The following is an 18,085-nucleotide window of genomic DNA, read 5'->3' on the forward strand; positions in this document are numbered from 1 at the left end:
CTGAGTTACAGTTCATAAGGAAATCAGTCAATTGAAATAAATAAATTAGGCTCTAACCTATGGATTTCACATGACTGGGCAGGTGTGCAGCCATGGGTGGGCCTGGCCCAGCCAATCAGAATACGTTTTTCCCCACAAAAGGGCTTTATTACAGACATGTTCCCTCAAAATTTTAGACATCTGTGGCATTGTGTTGTGTGACAAAACTGCACATTTTAGTGGCCTTTTATTCCCCCCAGCACAAAGTGCACCTGTGTAATGATCATACTGTTTAATCAGCTTCTTGATATGCCACACCTGTCAGGTGGATGGATTATTTTGGCAAAGAAAACTTGCTCATTAACAGGGATGTAAACAAATGTGTGCACAAAATGAGAGAAATAGGCTTTTTGTGCGTATGGAACATCTCTGGGATCTTTTATTTCAGCTCATGAAACCAACACTTTACATGTTGCGTTTATATTTTTGTTCAGTGTACTTCACTACAACCAAACTACTTAGTGAAAAATGATCATACCTAAATCTGAAATGTCAAACTAGGTTTTCATCCAACCTTTTTATGTAAGTAAAGTACCTGTCGGATAAAAAATGCCACAACAGGCCTGATGGAAACAGACATTGTCGGTCAACTTTCCAAATGTGGACAAAACCCAACTACGCTAGACTAGGTGGGATCTTTTTTGTGTCGATAAAATTAATTATGCAAGAAAAGTCAGTGGATACGCTTTTATGTGCAAATATTGATATAATAACCATCATATCGAAGAAAACTTGGGAGTATCGCGATGACATGTGTGGTCCTCCCACTACGACTTGGTCGGGAAAACATGCAGACAGATTAAATAAATGATTATGAACTTCACAGGGTGGTGAAAGTGCAAGGTGATGAGCTTGATGCTCATTTCCAATAAATAGAGGGTCTTATTCTGGTTCATTGATGCTTTGCTGCAGTTTGACAAAGAAAAATAATCTTGATATTTTGTTAATAATCTCACCCTATAGGCTATACGTGCACTCTAGCCAACAGCAGGCAGATACAGTACTTTACCTGCACAATGTTTGCTAGAGCATACATGCCACTACCAGAGTGGGCACACTCGTTGTATAAACACTTTTTTCCTTTGTGAGAAAACCATCAGTAGAGTTGAAAATGCAATGGGCGAACAGGAGCTAAGCCACTCTATAATGTAAAATGGGTATATTTTCATAGATAGTGAAAATATAGTCCACTATGTCACTTTTATAAGAAATACTGACTAGTTCCCTGAAGAGTTTAAAGGCTAATCAATGTAAATGCATGACAAGGAAAATAAAGATACACAATGCAATTTAATATTTTTGAAAGGGCCTATTCAAACATTTATTATTCTTATAAAGCATTACACGTCTGCCCACTGCATTGAAAAAAAAAAAGAAATGTGTCTTGATATTCAGAGGGGACAACATTTTTCCTCAAGTTATTAGTGGGCAAATGAGATGTTTCTGTCCCATGAAAGCTATTTTCAAACAAATTAATAGCATTGAAATGGTACAATGAGCTACAACGTTCTTCTAAATAATATTCGAAAATGTTTTATAAAACTTCATTGTGTAGTGATAAGACGCATATATACATTAGAACGTTCATCACCTGACAGAAATGTAATACAAATACTCTAAAGAGGTTTTTAAAAAATCAGGGGAAGGATCGTTTTACACATGTATCTGTTGTATGTCAATTAAGGTACTTGAGCTAATCAGTTTGGCAACTTAAAAGATACTGATAATATCAGAGTAGTAATTACATTAGGGAAAAAAACACTGGGATAGTCTTTATATTGGACACAAAGGTACTCAGTTCTACGAACCTTCGAGAAGTAGCTTATCATTAGTTTTCGTGGGGAAGAGGTCAAGCAAGGGGGTGGAAAACATTGGCCTCTCAAGAACCACCACGGGCCTGAGGTACTGCAACTGCTTAATGGCTAGGTCACCACAACCTGTCAGAGCCTTTTCTAAGATGAGGCGCAAGTTCTGGACTGATGTGTATTCCCCTGTCCTGGGAAGAGGCTGAAGTGGGGAAGATCGAGCCCGCCTGCTACGGGTAGTAGTGAGGCCCATCTGGCTGTTCTCCTTTACAGAACAGTTACGTCTGTAGGAATCCCGCCGCCGAGCTGACACCACGGGCGGTTCAGGCCTGTGGCTGTTGCAGTGAGAAGCCCGGGGCCTCACATCATCCTTAGTGCTCTCCTGTATGAACTTCAGGAAAGACGACTCGAATCCCATAGGTTTATAAGTAGCCAGGTCAAATGTGCGAGGGGGAGGGCTGTGAGGCTGGGGGTCCTTTGGAATGGGAGGGAGCTCAGAGAGCTCGTTCTTACGTTTAAGTGGCTGGCGGGCTTGAGGAGAGGGCAATGGCACAGAAATTATTGTTGGTTTGCCACCATCTTTGCCTGAACTGTCCATGAAGCCCTCATCAACACTGAATCGGAGGGAGGATGGTGGAGAGAGATCAAGAGCGGGCGGGTTTGAGGATTTTCGCCTTGGCCTCTCCTCTTGGCTGTTCTGAATAGCAGGCTCTTCAGTGTGCCCACTAGGTTCTCCATAAAGCAAGTCATCTGCACCCACCAAAACATTCCTCTCAGCAGGTGGCTCATCTTTGAACCCCAGTGGGTCATGCTCATCAAGTGTTTCTGCTTCAATGGAGTGCAGACTCATAGGGACAGATGGACCACCTGGGTTCTCTGGCTCTGCTTGATACTCCATCTTCAGAACTCCGTTAGGTGCCCTCGTCATATCAGGGCAAGCAGATAATACAGTATTCCTCTGAATCAGCTCATCCAGTTTCTCTGCACTAAACACAAGCTTATCCTCATTCAATTCAAAAGCCTGATTGGTTAATTTGTGGCAATTCAAATAGTGACGGCGCATACTACGTATAAATTTGACTACAGAATCACAACCTTGCACCATGCATGGGTAGGCTTCACGTTGACAACGATCTTGGCACATCTGTAAGGCCTCCTCATGGGAACGGAATACCATATCTTCAAACCTTCTGGATTTCTTTTCAGTTGACACATGTTCACCATCATCTTCATCTCTCTCTTCACTAGTTTCTTCAGCCTTAACATCTTCAGGAGACTTCGGGCAGTGTCTCAGAGATTGCCGGAGGGGTAGCTTGGTTGCATCTTTCTGTGGCGTAGATGTGATGATCAGCTTCTTTTGGCATCCAGTGGCTGACGTGTCCTTGTGAGTATTCTGGAGACGTAATACGAGTGAATCATAGTAATTGAGGTGGCTAGAGAGTACATGTTTTTTCAGACTACTGCTTTGGGTGAACACTTGTGTACAGCCGTCATACTTGCAGCACAAGGTCGCCTGGTAAGGTTGATTACTCTTTCTGTGACTGTTTAGGCTACTGGTTGCCTGATCACTCTTTCTGTGGCGCTTTAGGCTACTGGTCGCCTGGTCACTCTTTCGGTGACTGTTTAGGCTACTGGTCGCCTGGTCACTCTTTCGGTGACTGTTTAGGCTACTGGTTGCCTGATCACTCTTTCTGTGGCGCTTTAGGCTACTGGTCGCCTGGTTAGGATGATCACTCTTTCTGTGACGCTTTAAGCTACTGGTCGCCTGGTTAGGATGCTCACTCTCTGTGTGTCGCACCAAGCTACTGTTCAGGAGGTAAGAAGCATTACAGTTGGCGTAGCTGCACCTAAACTTCTGTAAAGCCGGGTCTTCTGAAAGCACAGAAGGATGTCCCATCACCGGTGAATGAAACTTCTTCTGGTGGCGATAAAGACTGGAGGCGTGGGAGAAAAGCACCCCACAGTCCTTGTGCTTGCACGTATAAATGCCGCCCTTGCCTCTTCGCATACCTCCGTCTTCACGTTCCTCCTCTTCAAAGTGATCCTGCACAGAAGATGGAGGGTGACTGCATTTCTTATGCTTGTCTCCAGATTTAGCAAATTGTACAATGTTTTGTCGCATTATTTTCTTTTTTTGGTACTTCTGCTGCCAGGAGGGGTGTTGCCAGGTGGGGGTCTGAGATTTTTGTGTAAAGGAGTCTCTTGCCTTGGTGGGTTCTGTAAAGGAGACTGTTGGCTTGGTGTGTTCTGGGGGCTGTGTAAAGGAGACTGTTGGCTTGGTGTGTTCTGGGGGCTGTGTAAAGGCGACTGTTGGCTTGGTGGGTTCTGGGGGTTGTGTTATAGAGACTGTTGGCTTGGTGGGTTCTGGGGGTTTACCCTCAACCCGCTTTTTAGACCAACAGCTCATTTGCTCCACAACTGCCTCGCTAAGTCTATGCGTCTGAAGATAATGAACCCTCAAGTCCGTCTTCTCTCTATGGCATTTGAAGCAGAGGTGACACTTAAATGGCTTAAATGTAAGTGATTTGAGGATCTTCATTCCTTTCGCCTTCTTCTCTGAGAAATTATGCTTGTTCATGTAGTGGCGTATTAGGGTTGTGCTGGTCACACTTCTAAAGTTGCAATCATTAAGCTCACAGAAGTATGGTTTAGTAGAGGCTTGCAAAACAAAAGGGCTGACCTGGTCTGCATCCAAGTGTTGCTCTGAGGGTAGACTGTGGGGTACTGATGGTTCAGTGGTTGATGTCAGTTTCACCCTCTTGCCAACAGCGGGTGGCGCTCTCTTTTGCAAAAACACAACTGGGGACCTGGTGCCAAGACCCTGATGGCAGGATATATTTGATGTGGATCCTGAGATTGGATGGAAGGGCTCACAATATCCATTTGTAGAGCTGGAGAGAGTCAAACTAAGCTGGCTAAGCCCAATCAAAATCTCTCTCAAAGGGTCATTGTCCAGGCTTGAGGGAGATGTTGCTGTGTTCTTAATAGATGGGCAAGCATTTTCCTGGCTTGACCCCTTCATTAGCAGACAAGCTGCAAGTTCATGTTTGTTCTTGTCATCGTTGTTGTGCTCTGTTTTTACCTTTAGACCTTTAGATTTCAAGCCCTTCTCTTTGACAAGATTTTTGCGTTCCTTATTCTCAGTCTTGAAATGTTCTGGATGAACACACCTTAGGTGCTGGTGGACATCTCTGGCTTTAGAGAAGGTCAATCCACACCTTTCAAAACCACAAGTGAACTTTTTTCCATCAAAGCACACAGCAACAGATGCCATTGTGCCCTTGGGCTCCTTGCAACTCGACATGTGTGAGGCACTGCATGTAGAGGAAGCAGCATTGTTTTCCCCATTGACTACCTCCTCCAGTACAGTCTTTGTGTCACAATACTTTTTGGGGCTGGCTATCTCCTCAGTTATGGAGTCAAGATGTTTTCTTTTGGCCTTCCTCTGTGCCTCAAAGTCTTCCTCAGAGAAGGTAATGCCGTGTGTGGCTAAATGCCGGCCAAATTCCTTTTTAGAAAAGTAGAACTTCTTGCAATCAAGGCTAGTGCAGCTGTATGCTGCGTCACGAAAGTGCTGTGCTTCATGGTGGTATACCTGCCCCAAGTCACAGAAAGAAAGACTACAACCTTTGAGCTCACACTGGTAGCTAAGTTGAAAGCCATGGCTCTGCTTGTGTGCGACAAGCTCATTGGAGGTGCTGAAACGAGCGCCACAACCTGTGACCATACACATGTAAGGCAGGTCACCGTAGTGCACACGCCGATGCCTGCGGTGGTGATAGGCAGACATGAAGTGGCGCCGGCAGTAAGTGCACTTTTCCCTACGGTCTCTCATTTCAAAATAATGTTTCACGTTCTCGTCCCCAACATGGTCCTCTGATTTAAGGTGCACACCCAGGTACTTGGAATGCTTAAAAGTCTTTGTACAGTGAGCGGCAGGGCATGTGTATATGTCACGATTCTGCAATTCAAAATGAACATTAATGTAATCAAATGTGACGTTATCCTCATGACCAGGCTTCCTGGGTGCAGATGAAGCTTGTTCTAAAATGTGCTCCAGAACATCAGGATCATGTGTGGACTGGTAGTACAGCATTAAGGATGGATCAAGGGCAATCTCACCAGGCTCCAAGTCATCCAGGTCGTCCTCCTCCATTTCTTTATCCAAATCAATCCTCTTTTTGTCCTTTTTCTTCTGTCGAGTGCTTCTGGATGGCATTTGAAGGTGTAGTTTGGTGTGTGGGATAAAATCTTTTCTGCTCTTAAACTTCTTCAGGCAGACAGGGCAGGTGGAAATACCGTTTTCTTCATGCCTCTTAGAGTGAAGAAGGATTCGAGTCTCAGTAACAGATTTCTTACAAATCTTGCAGAAGAACTTGTATTTCTTCTGCAGTGAGCCCTGCTCCGAGGTACCCTCAGCATCTGGCTTTGAAGGTGGTTTACTGTCCCTCTCATTTTCTTCATAATGACCATCAATGCTACCACTTGTCCCATTTACGTATTCTCTTGGCATATCAACAAATCCCTTCTCCACCTCTTCCTTTATATCCTGCTCAAGACTAACCTCTTCCTGCCCCCCCTCTTTCTCCTCCTCCTCTGGCTCAGGTTCAAGCCCCAGCAGCATGATGCACTGATGCTTGAGTGTCTTCCAGTCCCAGAATTCAGGGTCGAAAGGCCAGTGGGCTTTAAGTGCCAGGAGCAGTTCACACCGCAGGGAGTTGGGGATGATGGCGTTTTCCTGGTCATACTTCTGATCGGGCCGCAGATAGAGCTCTTGAAGAGAGCTGAAGGCCACATGAGAGAGGCCTAAGAGAAACTCTGTCAGCTGGCAGGCCCGCAACACCTCAAGATCGTCTGGTAGGAGGCAGGATACAGTATTGCACACAGATATCCTCGTTTCTGTGTCCTCTTGCTTTGGGAGCTGTAGTGCTTTAACACATAACTCCACAGATGAAGCCAGACCCAGCTCCTCTGCCTGTAAAAGAAACAAGAGGAGATCGTTTTTTCCAATGGTGTGACAGTGGCCTACCATTTAAAGTAACTGCCCACTTTTAAAAGTTTATATTCTGTTAACTCATATCCAAATAATATTATTGACTGGTCCTATACTCTTATGTGGCCAAAGTATAAATTGGAGAAAAAAACCACTTCAAAAACCGAACCTCAAACAGTATCTCAAACAGACCGTTTCAAAAATGCTTGCCATTTCCTCATAGAACATGATGTCATCTCCCTGAGGAGGATTGAGCTGGCAAATCAGCGGTCTACTTGCATGAATATTTAATGACCAGTATAGACAGGTTGGCTGACAACGTCATGAAAATGATGCACGCGCATTGATGTGGCCAGAAGGCGTGCGTTGTTATGATTCTGAACATTCAGATGTTTAGCAACAATGACAAGAATCTGCCTTGTGGGGAATTGCAGGTGGCTCGTTTCAGCATGTTGTATCCTGTTATTGATACCATGTCTTGTTTGGAGGTGTTTTGACTGTCATGTTTATGCTAATATGGCTCAAACTCGCTAGCTTGCTAACCAACAATTGTAACAAACTATTTCAGAGACAACAAGTGCTCATTGTGCAAATGTATTTATGTTTTCATTAAACATTTGAAGACTAAATATAGTTTACATGTTGTCAACAGTCTAAGCCAACCCGTCCGTTTTGCCCCAGTTGCGCACACGTCGCTTTTGTTGCTAAACAACCTACCCGTCTATACGCCCACACCATTCTGTTGTTGGGGTACGCCTACAACATTCTAACACAGAAAAGCTGCTTTTTAACATATAATTTTAAAAAAATTTGAAGTAAAACTATTTCACTCATATTGTAAGTAATTATAGGTCATATTTCATAGAAATCTGGAAACACTGGGCAGTTACTTTACATTTTGGGAAATTGTAACTGATATTTCAAAAAAAATAAGTCAAAACTTTATATTGCAATGACATATCAAAATCAGGAGGGAGAAAAGTCTGTATTCTCCTACCTCTGTCCGGATGACACGCACAAGGAAGAGCAGATGGTAGACAGTCTTAGCAATGGCACCAAGCTGCAGGCAACGCTCCAGCAGTGATTCCAAAGATGGGTCGATCCTTCTCTGCAGCTTACTCCACAACAGTGTGAGCTCCCTAAAAGACAGAAAAGATGAAGCAGCATAGAAAAATACAACATTGGAACAAGACCCCAAAAACACACACCAGCCCAGAAATAAGAATTTCAATTTATCCATATGGTTTGCCCAACTCTTGACATTGACCACTGAAAACTCACCAGGAGCAGTACAGGCTCTGCTGCTGCAGCTGCTGAGTTAGGAAGGTAGTACACAGGATGAAGGCCGTGTTATCCTCTCCCTCGGTCTCCAAATTGCATGTAATATCCAGCACATCCTTACAGTCCAGTCTGGATATCTGCGGGATAAAAAATAAAAATAACAAATAAAGGCCAAATCTGTGGCCTTCAGAAAGTATACACACCACTTGACTTTTTTTCCACATTTTGTGTTACAGCCTGAATTTTAAATGGATTGAATTGAGATGTGTCACTGGCCTACACGCAATACCCCATAATGTCAAAGTTTCTGGACATTTTAACAAATTAATTCAAAACGAAAAGCTGAAATGTCTTGAGTCAATAAGTATTCAACCCCTTTGTTATGGCTTGCCTAAATAAGTTCAGGAGTTAAAATGTGCTTAACAAGTCACATAATAAGTTGCATGGACTCTGTGTGCAATGAGTGTTTAACATTATTTTTAAATGACTACATAATCTCTGTACCCCACACATACAATTATCTGTAAGGTTTCTCATCGAGCAGTGAATTTCAAACACAGATTCAACCACAAAGACCAGGGAGGTTTTCCAATGCCTCGCAAAGGGCACCTATTGGTAGATGTGTAAAACATTTCAAAAGCTGACATTGAATATCCCTTTGAGCATAGTGAAGTTACTAATTACTGCAAATACTGTACAATCCAGGTGTGCAAAGCGCTTAGAGACTTACCCAGAAAGACTCACAGCTGTAGTCGCTGCCAAAAGTGATTCTAACATGTATTGACTCAGGGGTGTGAATACTTATGTAAATGAGATAATTCGTTATTTCATTTTCAATACATTTGCAAAATTTTCTAAAAACATGTTTTCACTATGTCATTATGGGGTATTGTGTGTGGATGGGTGAGAAAACAAAATCTGTTGAATCCATTTTGAATTCAGGCAGTAACAACAAAATGTGGAATAAGTCAAGAAGTATGAATACTTTCTGAAAACACTGTAACTACAGTATTGTGGACCATATCACTTACATTTTAAGGGCAAATGAGTTGAAACTAACAACACTGTCAAATTCACTAAGACATCACATGTATTTCCTTTCATAACATCATTATATGAAAGTTATTTAAATAGCAGTATGAATAATCATGCAACGGAGCTGAGCTAAAAAAAAACAAGCTGTTATCACAACAACACACTGACAGACCTCCATGATGGCCTCCTCGCCCGGCAGCAGTTGGCAGAGGAGAGAGACGTAGGTCTGGCGGAAGGTGGTTTGGTTGGAGACAAGATGGCATTCAGCACAGGCCTTAGCCAGTACCACAGCCTTCGCCACCTCCCCCACTTTCTCCAGGTGTTTAACCCGCATCTCCATGAAGCCCTCCCCCTCCAAGGAGATATACGCGTCAACTACAGGAACATGACAGAGCAACAAATGCTAGTTGATTGGCTGACTGGAAACGCATACTAAAATACATCAAATAGACAAGATGAGGTTTATTACAGTCACTGCTGCTTGTGCACTGTTGACAATACAGTAAGGTGGTGATACTGACCTTCCTCTGCGGTTGTGGGATGACCGGTGAGAAGGGCACTTAGGACAGGGTTACTCCACGCGCCACCCTCCCCTGTGATCTGGAGCAGGGCTTGAAGGTCTATACTCCCATACTCCAACAAGGCATCATGGGCCACCTGCAAAACCCGCAAGAACATACACAAAGGGGTTGTGCCACAAATGTCACGTGAGGTAACAGTGACAGCATGGTCAAGTAATAGGGCTGTGACAACACCAGTATTGCAATATTTTTTCCGCTGCAAAAATGAAAACATGAAGCAGACCAAACTCTTTGGTCCGTTAAAAACATGCTGTATATCAAATATTGTGTGCTATAGCTTGGAAAATAAATGTGACTCTGGATGACAACATGTTTGTTTCTAACATTAGGGCTGTTTTACTAAAGAAGTTAAAAATCTGCTTCGTGTTTTGTTTCCTTGCCACGATACTAACGAGTATTGCGATACTGGTATTGTCCCGGCCTTATAAAGTATGTAATATAGGACAGGCCCTCACAATATCAAGATATGGATTGGAAATAAAATAAATCACTACTGCAAACTTCTGTCAATTCCCCTGCTAATGTGCTCTCATGCTTTCACTCCCTTCTTCCAGAACACATTTACTTTCAATGCAAAACATTTACTCAAACCCCTCTGGTGGATTGCCAACTTCTTATTAAACAGTCCCCAGGTGGTCAAGAACCCCGGCACATTATCAGACAGCACCAGTGTGTAATGTAGTATTCTCCAGAGAACATTGCTTGGGCCACTGCCATTCATCATCAACACAGCAAGTCAATACTACCACCAAGCGACTGTAAAGAAACCTCTCTATACTGCATCCATTTCTCTATAGTTCAATCAGTTGACCACTCATTCTTTTTCCTTCCATCTTCTTTCTCTCTCTCATTAGCTACTATTTCTTAACATCTTACAGCAAATCCTTTACCTGAACAGAGCGGTGAAATTGAACCCAGGCCTCATAAGGGATTTCGTTTTCAGGCACAGATAGCAACAGTTCAAAACAGCTCCTGGAAGCAAAATAACAGAGACAATGAAGGACAACTTGTGAAACTTCAAGACACAATGTTATCTATTTCTAACATGCAGCACAAAGAAAAAAACAATGAAGCCATGTCAACAACAAAAAGGCTATGTATTGAAGCACACAGTAGAAAAGGTGAACATTATACTGCTCTGGTTTCAAAAGAAGAAGCAGCTAGGTACAACCATAACAGTTTAAAGCACTTTGTTACTCTGAGTTCACTCACAGTGCTAGTCTCTTCAACACCAGGGCAACAGTGTCAGAGTCTGCCGTGAGATGTGGCCTTGAAGCTGCAAAGCAGTTGATGGCCAGGCAGTAGACCTCCAGGAGAGGAAGCCCATGTTCCACAGAATTCCTGCTCCCAGCATAGTCCATTAGTGCCTGCAAAGAGAGTCAAAAACACTTTCAATTACAAAAAAAAAAAAAACAGGCAGTTGGGTTGCAGCTACTAAAAAATATTTTTAGCACTTTCACTTTCATTAGGACTAAGCCAACTAACAGCTAGCTTATTTAGTTAAGGAAAACACCCTGAATGCCACAGACATTGTGTTGATAGCAGGCATCATATGTCACTGTTTATTAGTCTACCTGTGAGGTGTGGCAAGGCTCATTGAGGGAAGAGGCTACAGAGAGTGTTTCCCCTAGGATTTATTTTATTCTTCCTCCTAAGTTGTGGTCCTCTGTAGCTCAGCTGGTAGAGCACGGCGCTTGTAACGCCAAGGTAGTGGGTTCGATCCCCGGGACCACCCATACACACAAAAAAATGTTTTATGCACGCATGACTGTAAGTCGCTTTGGATAAAAGCGTCTGCTAAATGGCATATTATTTATATTATAAGTTGGGTGGAATTGGTTGTTTCAGTTTCTTACAAAGGCCCATTACTTCTTGTCCGAAGAGATGAGTCTTGCTTTTACGCCGTCTATGTGTAGAAGGTAAATATATTTTTTATAAAAAAACATTTTAATTGTCATGGGGAGGGGGGGGGGGGGGGGTATGGGGTCTTCCTGCAAGGGGGAGGGGGGTACGTGTCTGATTGGTCCCAGCTTGCACTCTCTCTTTACCTTGATTGGGCCTGGGGGAGCAGCCTATGTATTTGACAGCTCTAAGACGAGGTGGACCTAGAGAGCTGTGGACCCCCAGTCTGTCAAATCATCAACATTTCCCCAAAGCCCCTCCTGCCAAGAGACCTAAGTGTGCACTTCTTTACCACCATTATAGGGGGTTGGCTAAATTTAACCTCCAACTAGGGTAAATATGAGTCACTCCTCCAGAGAATGAGCTCCAGCCTGGGTATATCTAACACCCAATTAACTTCCAATTAATGGTTAGCAGCTATAATTAACCCAGTTTAGGGTTTTTGGTAAAATAGTTAAATGGGAAATCTGCAGTTCAAACAATAAAGTTAACTCCCCGCCCCTGTTTCTGTAAACAGCTGAGGGATGGGGCTGGAGCAAAGTAAGCACTATCAAATTCATAGACAGAGCTATAAACACAAGGACTGACCATCAATTATATAAACATTATAGTTTTAACCATGTTGAGGCTATACTGTGTGTTTACAATTACATTGTTTACAAAGATATTAGTTTGAAAAAAGCCTATAAAACAAACAAGACAGTTCAACTAAGTTCATGAGGCATTTTTAAGTTATATTCTTCAAGAATCAATGGCTATATCATGAATTTAAGAAGTCAAAACGGATGTAGCAATCTGATTGTCCCTTTAAACTCTCAATGTTGCAAAAGTAGAGGAAATATCATAGCAAACTGATACTACAGAAAAATATGTTTAAAACAAAAAATTGTCTTCATTTTCGAATTATGTACAGTTGAATATTGAGTTTGACAAGTGTAGCCATCACCTTTGCTTACTTAAGTGTTAAAAACAAAATGAACGTGGTTGAACCACGTTGTTGCCATCAACTAGCAAGAAAGCATGTTTTTGTAGAGTGAGGGTCAAATTAGTTCGTTAACTCGATATTGAAACAAGTCAGCTTGAAGTTGTAACTAACAAATAAAGGTGGCTAATAAATAAAACTAACTAGGCTAATTGATAAGTAGGCTGACGAAGAACACTTGCACTGCAGGCCTATTTACATGCATGCCTGCAAGTACCTGATAAACAGAACGTGAAACGCCCCGCCCCGCTTACTTTAAATAGTCTAAACGTTGCATATAGAAGCACGATAAACTAGTTAACTACTAGTTTGTATGGCCTGGACTTAGTACAAAAATATTTTGCAAGTTGTCGTCCTGGACCACTGCATCCGTCTCTCTCTCGGACAAGCTTGCACAACAACCATGACAACATTGGTTGCTAACGTTAGCTAGCTAGTTAACTATTAGGTAGCTCAACTGATGATAGCATGGCTATGTTTTGCACATCATTGGTGGGCATGTCATGCAGTTGTGTTATACTTTGCAGGCATCGTTTATTGTGCATTAGATGCATATTGTTCGCTTATCCTGGTCAAATGTTCCAGCTAGCAGCTAAAGGCCATATTGGCGCTGGCGCGTACACAGCCAACATCGCTAGCTAGCTAGTTTAGCTATGCGAAAAAACATTGCTTTTCCTTTGAGTTTTGCATGCACGCTAGCTACCTGGCAGAAGTTGTCGCAATATTCGGTGGATGATATTTCCGAAATGTCTTGTTGCCTGAGCGTTGCTTCAAGCGCTCTCAAGGTGGTGAGCAAGCATTCCATGGCGACGAGAGTGTCCTCGGCAGTGTTGGAAGGCCGATTACTCCAGTCGGGCTCTGGTTCAACATCACTATCCGCCATCTTCAATCCCCGCCACCGCGCGTATGCAGCCCCTTCATGTGATGCGCGTGCGCTCACCACTTCTTCTTCTTCGTGTAGTTTTCCGGCAGACTAGACGCTTTGTGGCTTATTGCTGCAATTCAGAGGTCGGACTGCAAATTGCACATTTTGTTCACAAAAAAAGGAAATGGGGAAAAAGGTTATAGCACCACCATCTAACCCTACATATACGCCACTATCCCCAACAAACCCACCACTTTGTCCCTAACAGATACACAAGGCAGTTGTCCAGGGAGGCTGGAACCCCTTCTGTACCCCCCCCTCCCTGTAGCTCTTCTGCACATCTGAAGGACTATAGCAATAAACACCAAGAAACCAACCATACTAAAGCACATGTTCGGGTCACTCTGAACTGGCCTACTAGACCTACCCAACTAGCACATTTGGTTCATTGGAAGTTGTGGGAACGTACGTTTTTGGTCTCCCATTGGTTTTTGGAATGAAGCCATACGTTTCCTGACCGGTAAAACGGAATGTTTTTAAAAATGTTTTGAGAACAGAAGTGAACATTTAACCTGTTCTGGAAACGTACATTTTTAGGTTGCAGGGAGGTTCTGAGAACATTTACATTACATTTACGTCATTTAGCAGACGCTCTTATCCAGAGCGACTCACAAATTGGTGCATTCACCTTATAGCCAGTGGGATAACCACTTTACAATGTGTTTTTATTTTTATTTTATTTTTTTGGGGGTGGGGGTGGGTTGGGGTAAGGGAGGGGTAGAAGGATTACTTTATCCTATCCCAGGTATTCCTTAAAGAGGTGGGGTTACTTTCAAATGTCTCCGGAAGGTGGCGAGTGACTCCGCTGTCCTGGCGTCGTGAGGGAGCTTGTTCCACCATTGGGGTGCCAGAGCAGCGAACAGTTTTGACTGGGCTGAGCGGGAACTATGCTTCCGCAGAGGAAGGGGAGCCAGCAGGCCAGAGGTGGATGAACGCAATGCCCTCGTTTGGGTGTAGGGACTGATCAGAGCCTGAAGGTACGGAGGTGCCGTTCCCCTCACAGCTCCATAGGCAAGCACCATGGTCTTGTAACAGATGCGAGCTTCAACTGGAAGCCAGTGGAGTGTGCGGAGGAGGGGGTGACGTGAGAGAACTTGGGAAGGTTGAACACCAGACGGGCTGCGGCATTCTGGATGAGTTGTAGGGGTTTAATGGCACAGGCAGGGAGCCCAGCCAACAGCGAGTTGCAGTAATCCAGACGGGAGATGACAAGTGCCTGGATTAGGACCTGTGCCACTTCCTGTGTAAGGCAGGGTCGTACTCTCCGAATGTTGTAGAGCATGAACCTACAGGATCGGGTCACCGCCTTGATGTTAGCGGAGAACGACAGGGTGTTGTCCAGGGTCACGCCAGAACGTTTTACTACGATTCCCTGAAAGCTTTCCCAGGAGGTTTCATTAACATTCTGAGAACATGTCTCAATAAAGACTTTTAATAAAACTGTTTTGATCTCCAAGTACAGATAGGACACATTGAAATTAATTTGCTTAGGCATCAATCATGCAAAGACAACTCCTTTTTTTATTTCAGCACGGCATCAGTGAGATTCAAACCCTTGTACTGACTGCTCACATAGAAAGTATTAGTGTAAAAGTGGTCCTATGGAAAGATAGAAGGAAATAACCATGAGTATAGGCTTACATACAATACACAGGCCCAGTGTACTGTGGAGGTATACCTGGTAGTATCTAGAATACACATAATGACATACATTGAGTGCACAAAACATGAACACCTTCCTAATATTGAGTTAAGCAAACCAGATGGCACTGTTTTCTTGTTTTTTTATTACTTACGGATAGCTAGGGGCACACTCCAACACTCAGACATAATTTACAAACGAAGCATCTGTGTTTAGTGAGTCCGCCAGATCAGAGGCAGTAGGGATGACCAGGGATGTTCTCTTGATAAGTGTGTGAATTGGACCATTTTCCTGCCCTGTTAAGCATTCGAAATGTAACGAGTACTTCTGTGTGTCAGGGAAAATGTATGTACAAAGTACATTATTTTCTTTAGGACTTTACTGAAGTAAAAGTTGTCAAAAATATAAATCGCAAAGTACAGATGCCCATAAAAACGACTTAAGTAGTATGTTAAAGTATTTTTACTTATATACTTTAAGCCACTGTCTACAAGGTGTTGAAAGCGTTCCACAGGGATGCTGGCCCATGTTGACTCCAGTGGCAATTTTTGCATATAAATCTTGGTGAGGCAAATCAAATACATTTTTTGGGGATACATGCCAGCAAAGCCACAACATAACAATAAACAATACATTAATTGCACTATAACCAGACCCGTCGCCAGACCTCAGTCTTCAGGGGGGCATATGAAATGCATGGGAGGGCAGGGCACAATTATTATTAGCCTACAGTACGTATATTTAATAATACATTCCCTCAAGTGGGGGGGCACAAGCATTTTTGGGGGCGGGCCCGGCCACCTATGGCCCGCCCATAGCGACGGGTGTGACTATAACGGTGACAAACGGTGCTCAAAAACTGTTAGGGCCTACATAAAGCTGTCCCAACAGCAGTCCCAACACTTTACCATTGCTACACCTGGCTATCAGCGGAGCCTTGTCTGGCAGCAAAACAGTTCATTCAGCCTCATTTACTGCATAAAAAAAAAACATACAGTACCAGTCAAAAGTTTGGACACACCTACTAATTCAAGGGTTTTCTTTATTTGTACTATTTTCTACATTGTAGAATAAAGTGAAGACATCAAAACTATGAAATAACAAATATGGAATCATGTAGTAACCAATAAAGTGTTAAACAAATCAAAATATATTTTATATTTGAGATTCTTCAAAGTAGCCACCCTTTGCCTTGATGACAGCTTTGCACACTCTTGGCATTCTCTCAACCGGCTTCATGAGGTAGTCACCTGGAATGCATTTCAATTAACAGCTGTGCCTTGTTGAAAGTTAATTTGTGGAATTTATTTCCGTCTTAATGCATTTGAGCCAATCAGTTGTGTTGTGAAAAGGTAGGGGTGGTATACAGAAGATAGCTCTATTTGGTAAAAGACCAAGTCCATATTATGACAAGAACAGCTCAAATAAGCAAAGAGAAACGACAGTCCATCATTACATTAAGACATGAAGGTCAGTCAATCTGGAAAATCTCAAGAACTTTGAAAGTGCAGTCGCAAAAACCATCAAGCGCTATCATGAAACTGGCTCTCATGATGTCCGCCACAGGAAAGGAAGACCCAGAGTTACCTCTGCTGCAAAGGATAAGTTCATTACAGTTAGCTACACTTCAGATTGCAGCCCAAATAAATGCTTCACAGAGTTCAAGTAACAGACACATCTCAACATCAACTGTTCAGAGGAGACTGCGTGAATTAGGCCTTCATGGTCGAATTGCTGCAAAGAAACCACTACCAAAGGACACCAATAAGAAGAAGAGACTCGTTTGGTCCAAGAAACACGAGCAATGGACATTAGACCGGTTGAAATCTGTCCTTTGGTCTGATGAGTCCAAATTAAAGATTTTTGGTTCCAACCGCTGAGTCTTTGTGAGACGCAGAGTGGGTGAATGGATGATCTCCGCATGTGTGATTCCCACCGTGAAGCATGAAGGAGGAGGTGTGATGGTGTGGGGGTGCTTTGCTGGTGAAACTGTCTGCGACTTATTTAGAATTCAAGGCACACTTAACCAGCATGGCTACCACAGCATTCTGCAGAGATTCGCCATCCCATCTGGTTTGCGCTTAGTGGGACTATCATCTGTTTTTCAACAGGACAATGACCCAAAACACACCTCCAGGCTGTGTAAGGGCTGTTTGACCAAGGAGAGTGATTGAGTGCTGCATCAGATGACCTGGCCTCCACAATCACCTGACCTCAACCCAACTGAGATGGTTTGGGATGAGTTGGACCATAGAGTGAAGGAAAAGCAGCCAACAAGTGCTCAGCATATGTGGGAACTCCTTCAAGACGGTTGGAAAAGCATTCCTCGTGAAGCTGGTTGAGAGAATGCCAAGAGTGTGCAAAGCTGTCATCAAGGCAAAGGGTGGCTATTTGAAGAATCTCAAATATAAAATATATTTGGATTTGTTTAACACTTTTTGGGTTACTACATGATTCCATATTTGTTATTTCATCGTTTTGAAGTCTTCACTATTATTCTACAATGTAGAAAATAGTAAAAATAAAGAAAAATCCTTGAATGAGTAGGTGTGTCCAAACTTTTGACTGGTACTGTAGCTGATGTGGCTGACTTGCTTAAACAAATGTGGTTCCTACTGACATTTGAGATGTACAAACTATGGTATAAGGGGACGACAAGCGGATAAGAGGCAATCCGTAATTTTGATTAAGACATTAATGAGCGAGCTAGGACGGATGTAGTCAACATAACTATTTGTTCAGCACTTTTGAAATATACAGCGACAGAATTCAGAACATGGGCCGTTCTTACAGTGTTCTCCCTGTACACCAAGTCAGAACCGTAGGATAAATAAAGGGGGCATATAAGCAGACAATGAAAGGTATTACAATGTTGGATGATCACATTTCTCTAAAACAGG

The 18,085-nt window shown here is 43.0% G+C and overlaps 1 protein-coding gene across 1 annotated transcript; it reads right to left on the reverse strand.

Annotated features, from left to right (window-relative positions):
- Positions 1-1,346: 1,346 nt before the first annotated feature.
- Positions 1,347-13,520, reverse strand: LOC311145921 (zinc finger protein Rlf-like). The gene is made up of 8 exons (XM_084182305.1): positions 13,322-13,520; positions 10,947-11,101; positions 10,625-10,706; positions 9,675-9,810; positions 9,326-9,528; positions 8,119-8,255; positions 7,835-7,976; positions 1,347-6,819 (listed from the first exon to the last, which is right to left on the reverse strand). The coding sequence occupies exons 1-8, from the start codon at positions 13,499-13,501 to the stop codon at positions 1,840-1,842; spliced, it is 6,015 nt and encodes a 2,004-aa protein (XP_084038431.1). The 5' UTR covers positions 13,502-13,520; the 3' UTR covers positions 1,347-1,839.
- Positions 13,521-18,085: the final 4,565 nt, after the last annotated feature.

This window comes from Coregonus lavaretus (genome assembly GCF_964263955.1).
Source record: "Coregonus lavaretus genome assembly, chromosome: 18".
Classification (NCBI taxonomy): Eukaryota; Metazoa; Chordata; class Actinopteri; order Salmoniformes; family Salmonidae; genus Coregonus; species Coregonus lavaretus.

Bases quoted from the DNA above. Each gene is read 5' to 3' on its own strand.
- LOC311145921 (XM_084182305.1), bottom strand. From the start codon at position 13,501: ATGGCGGATAGTGATGTTGAACCAGAGCCCGACTGGAGTAATCGGCCT. The intron at 8,256-9,325 runs GTCTGTCAGTGT...TTTATCCCGCAG, and splicing joins GCGAGGAGGCCATCATGGAG to ATATCCAGACTGGACTGTAA. The intron at 6,820-7,834 runs GTAGGAGAATAC...TTTCTTTTACAG, and splicing joins TGCGTGTCATCCGGACAGAG to GCAGAGGAGCTGGGTCTGGC.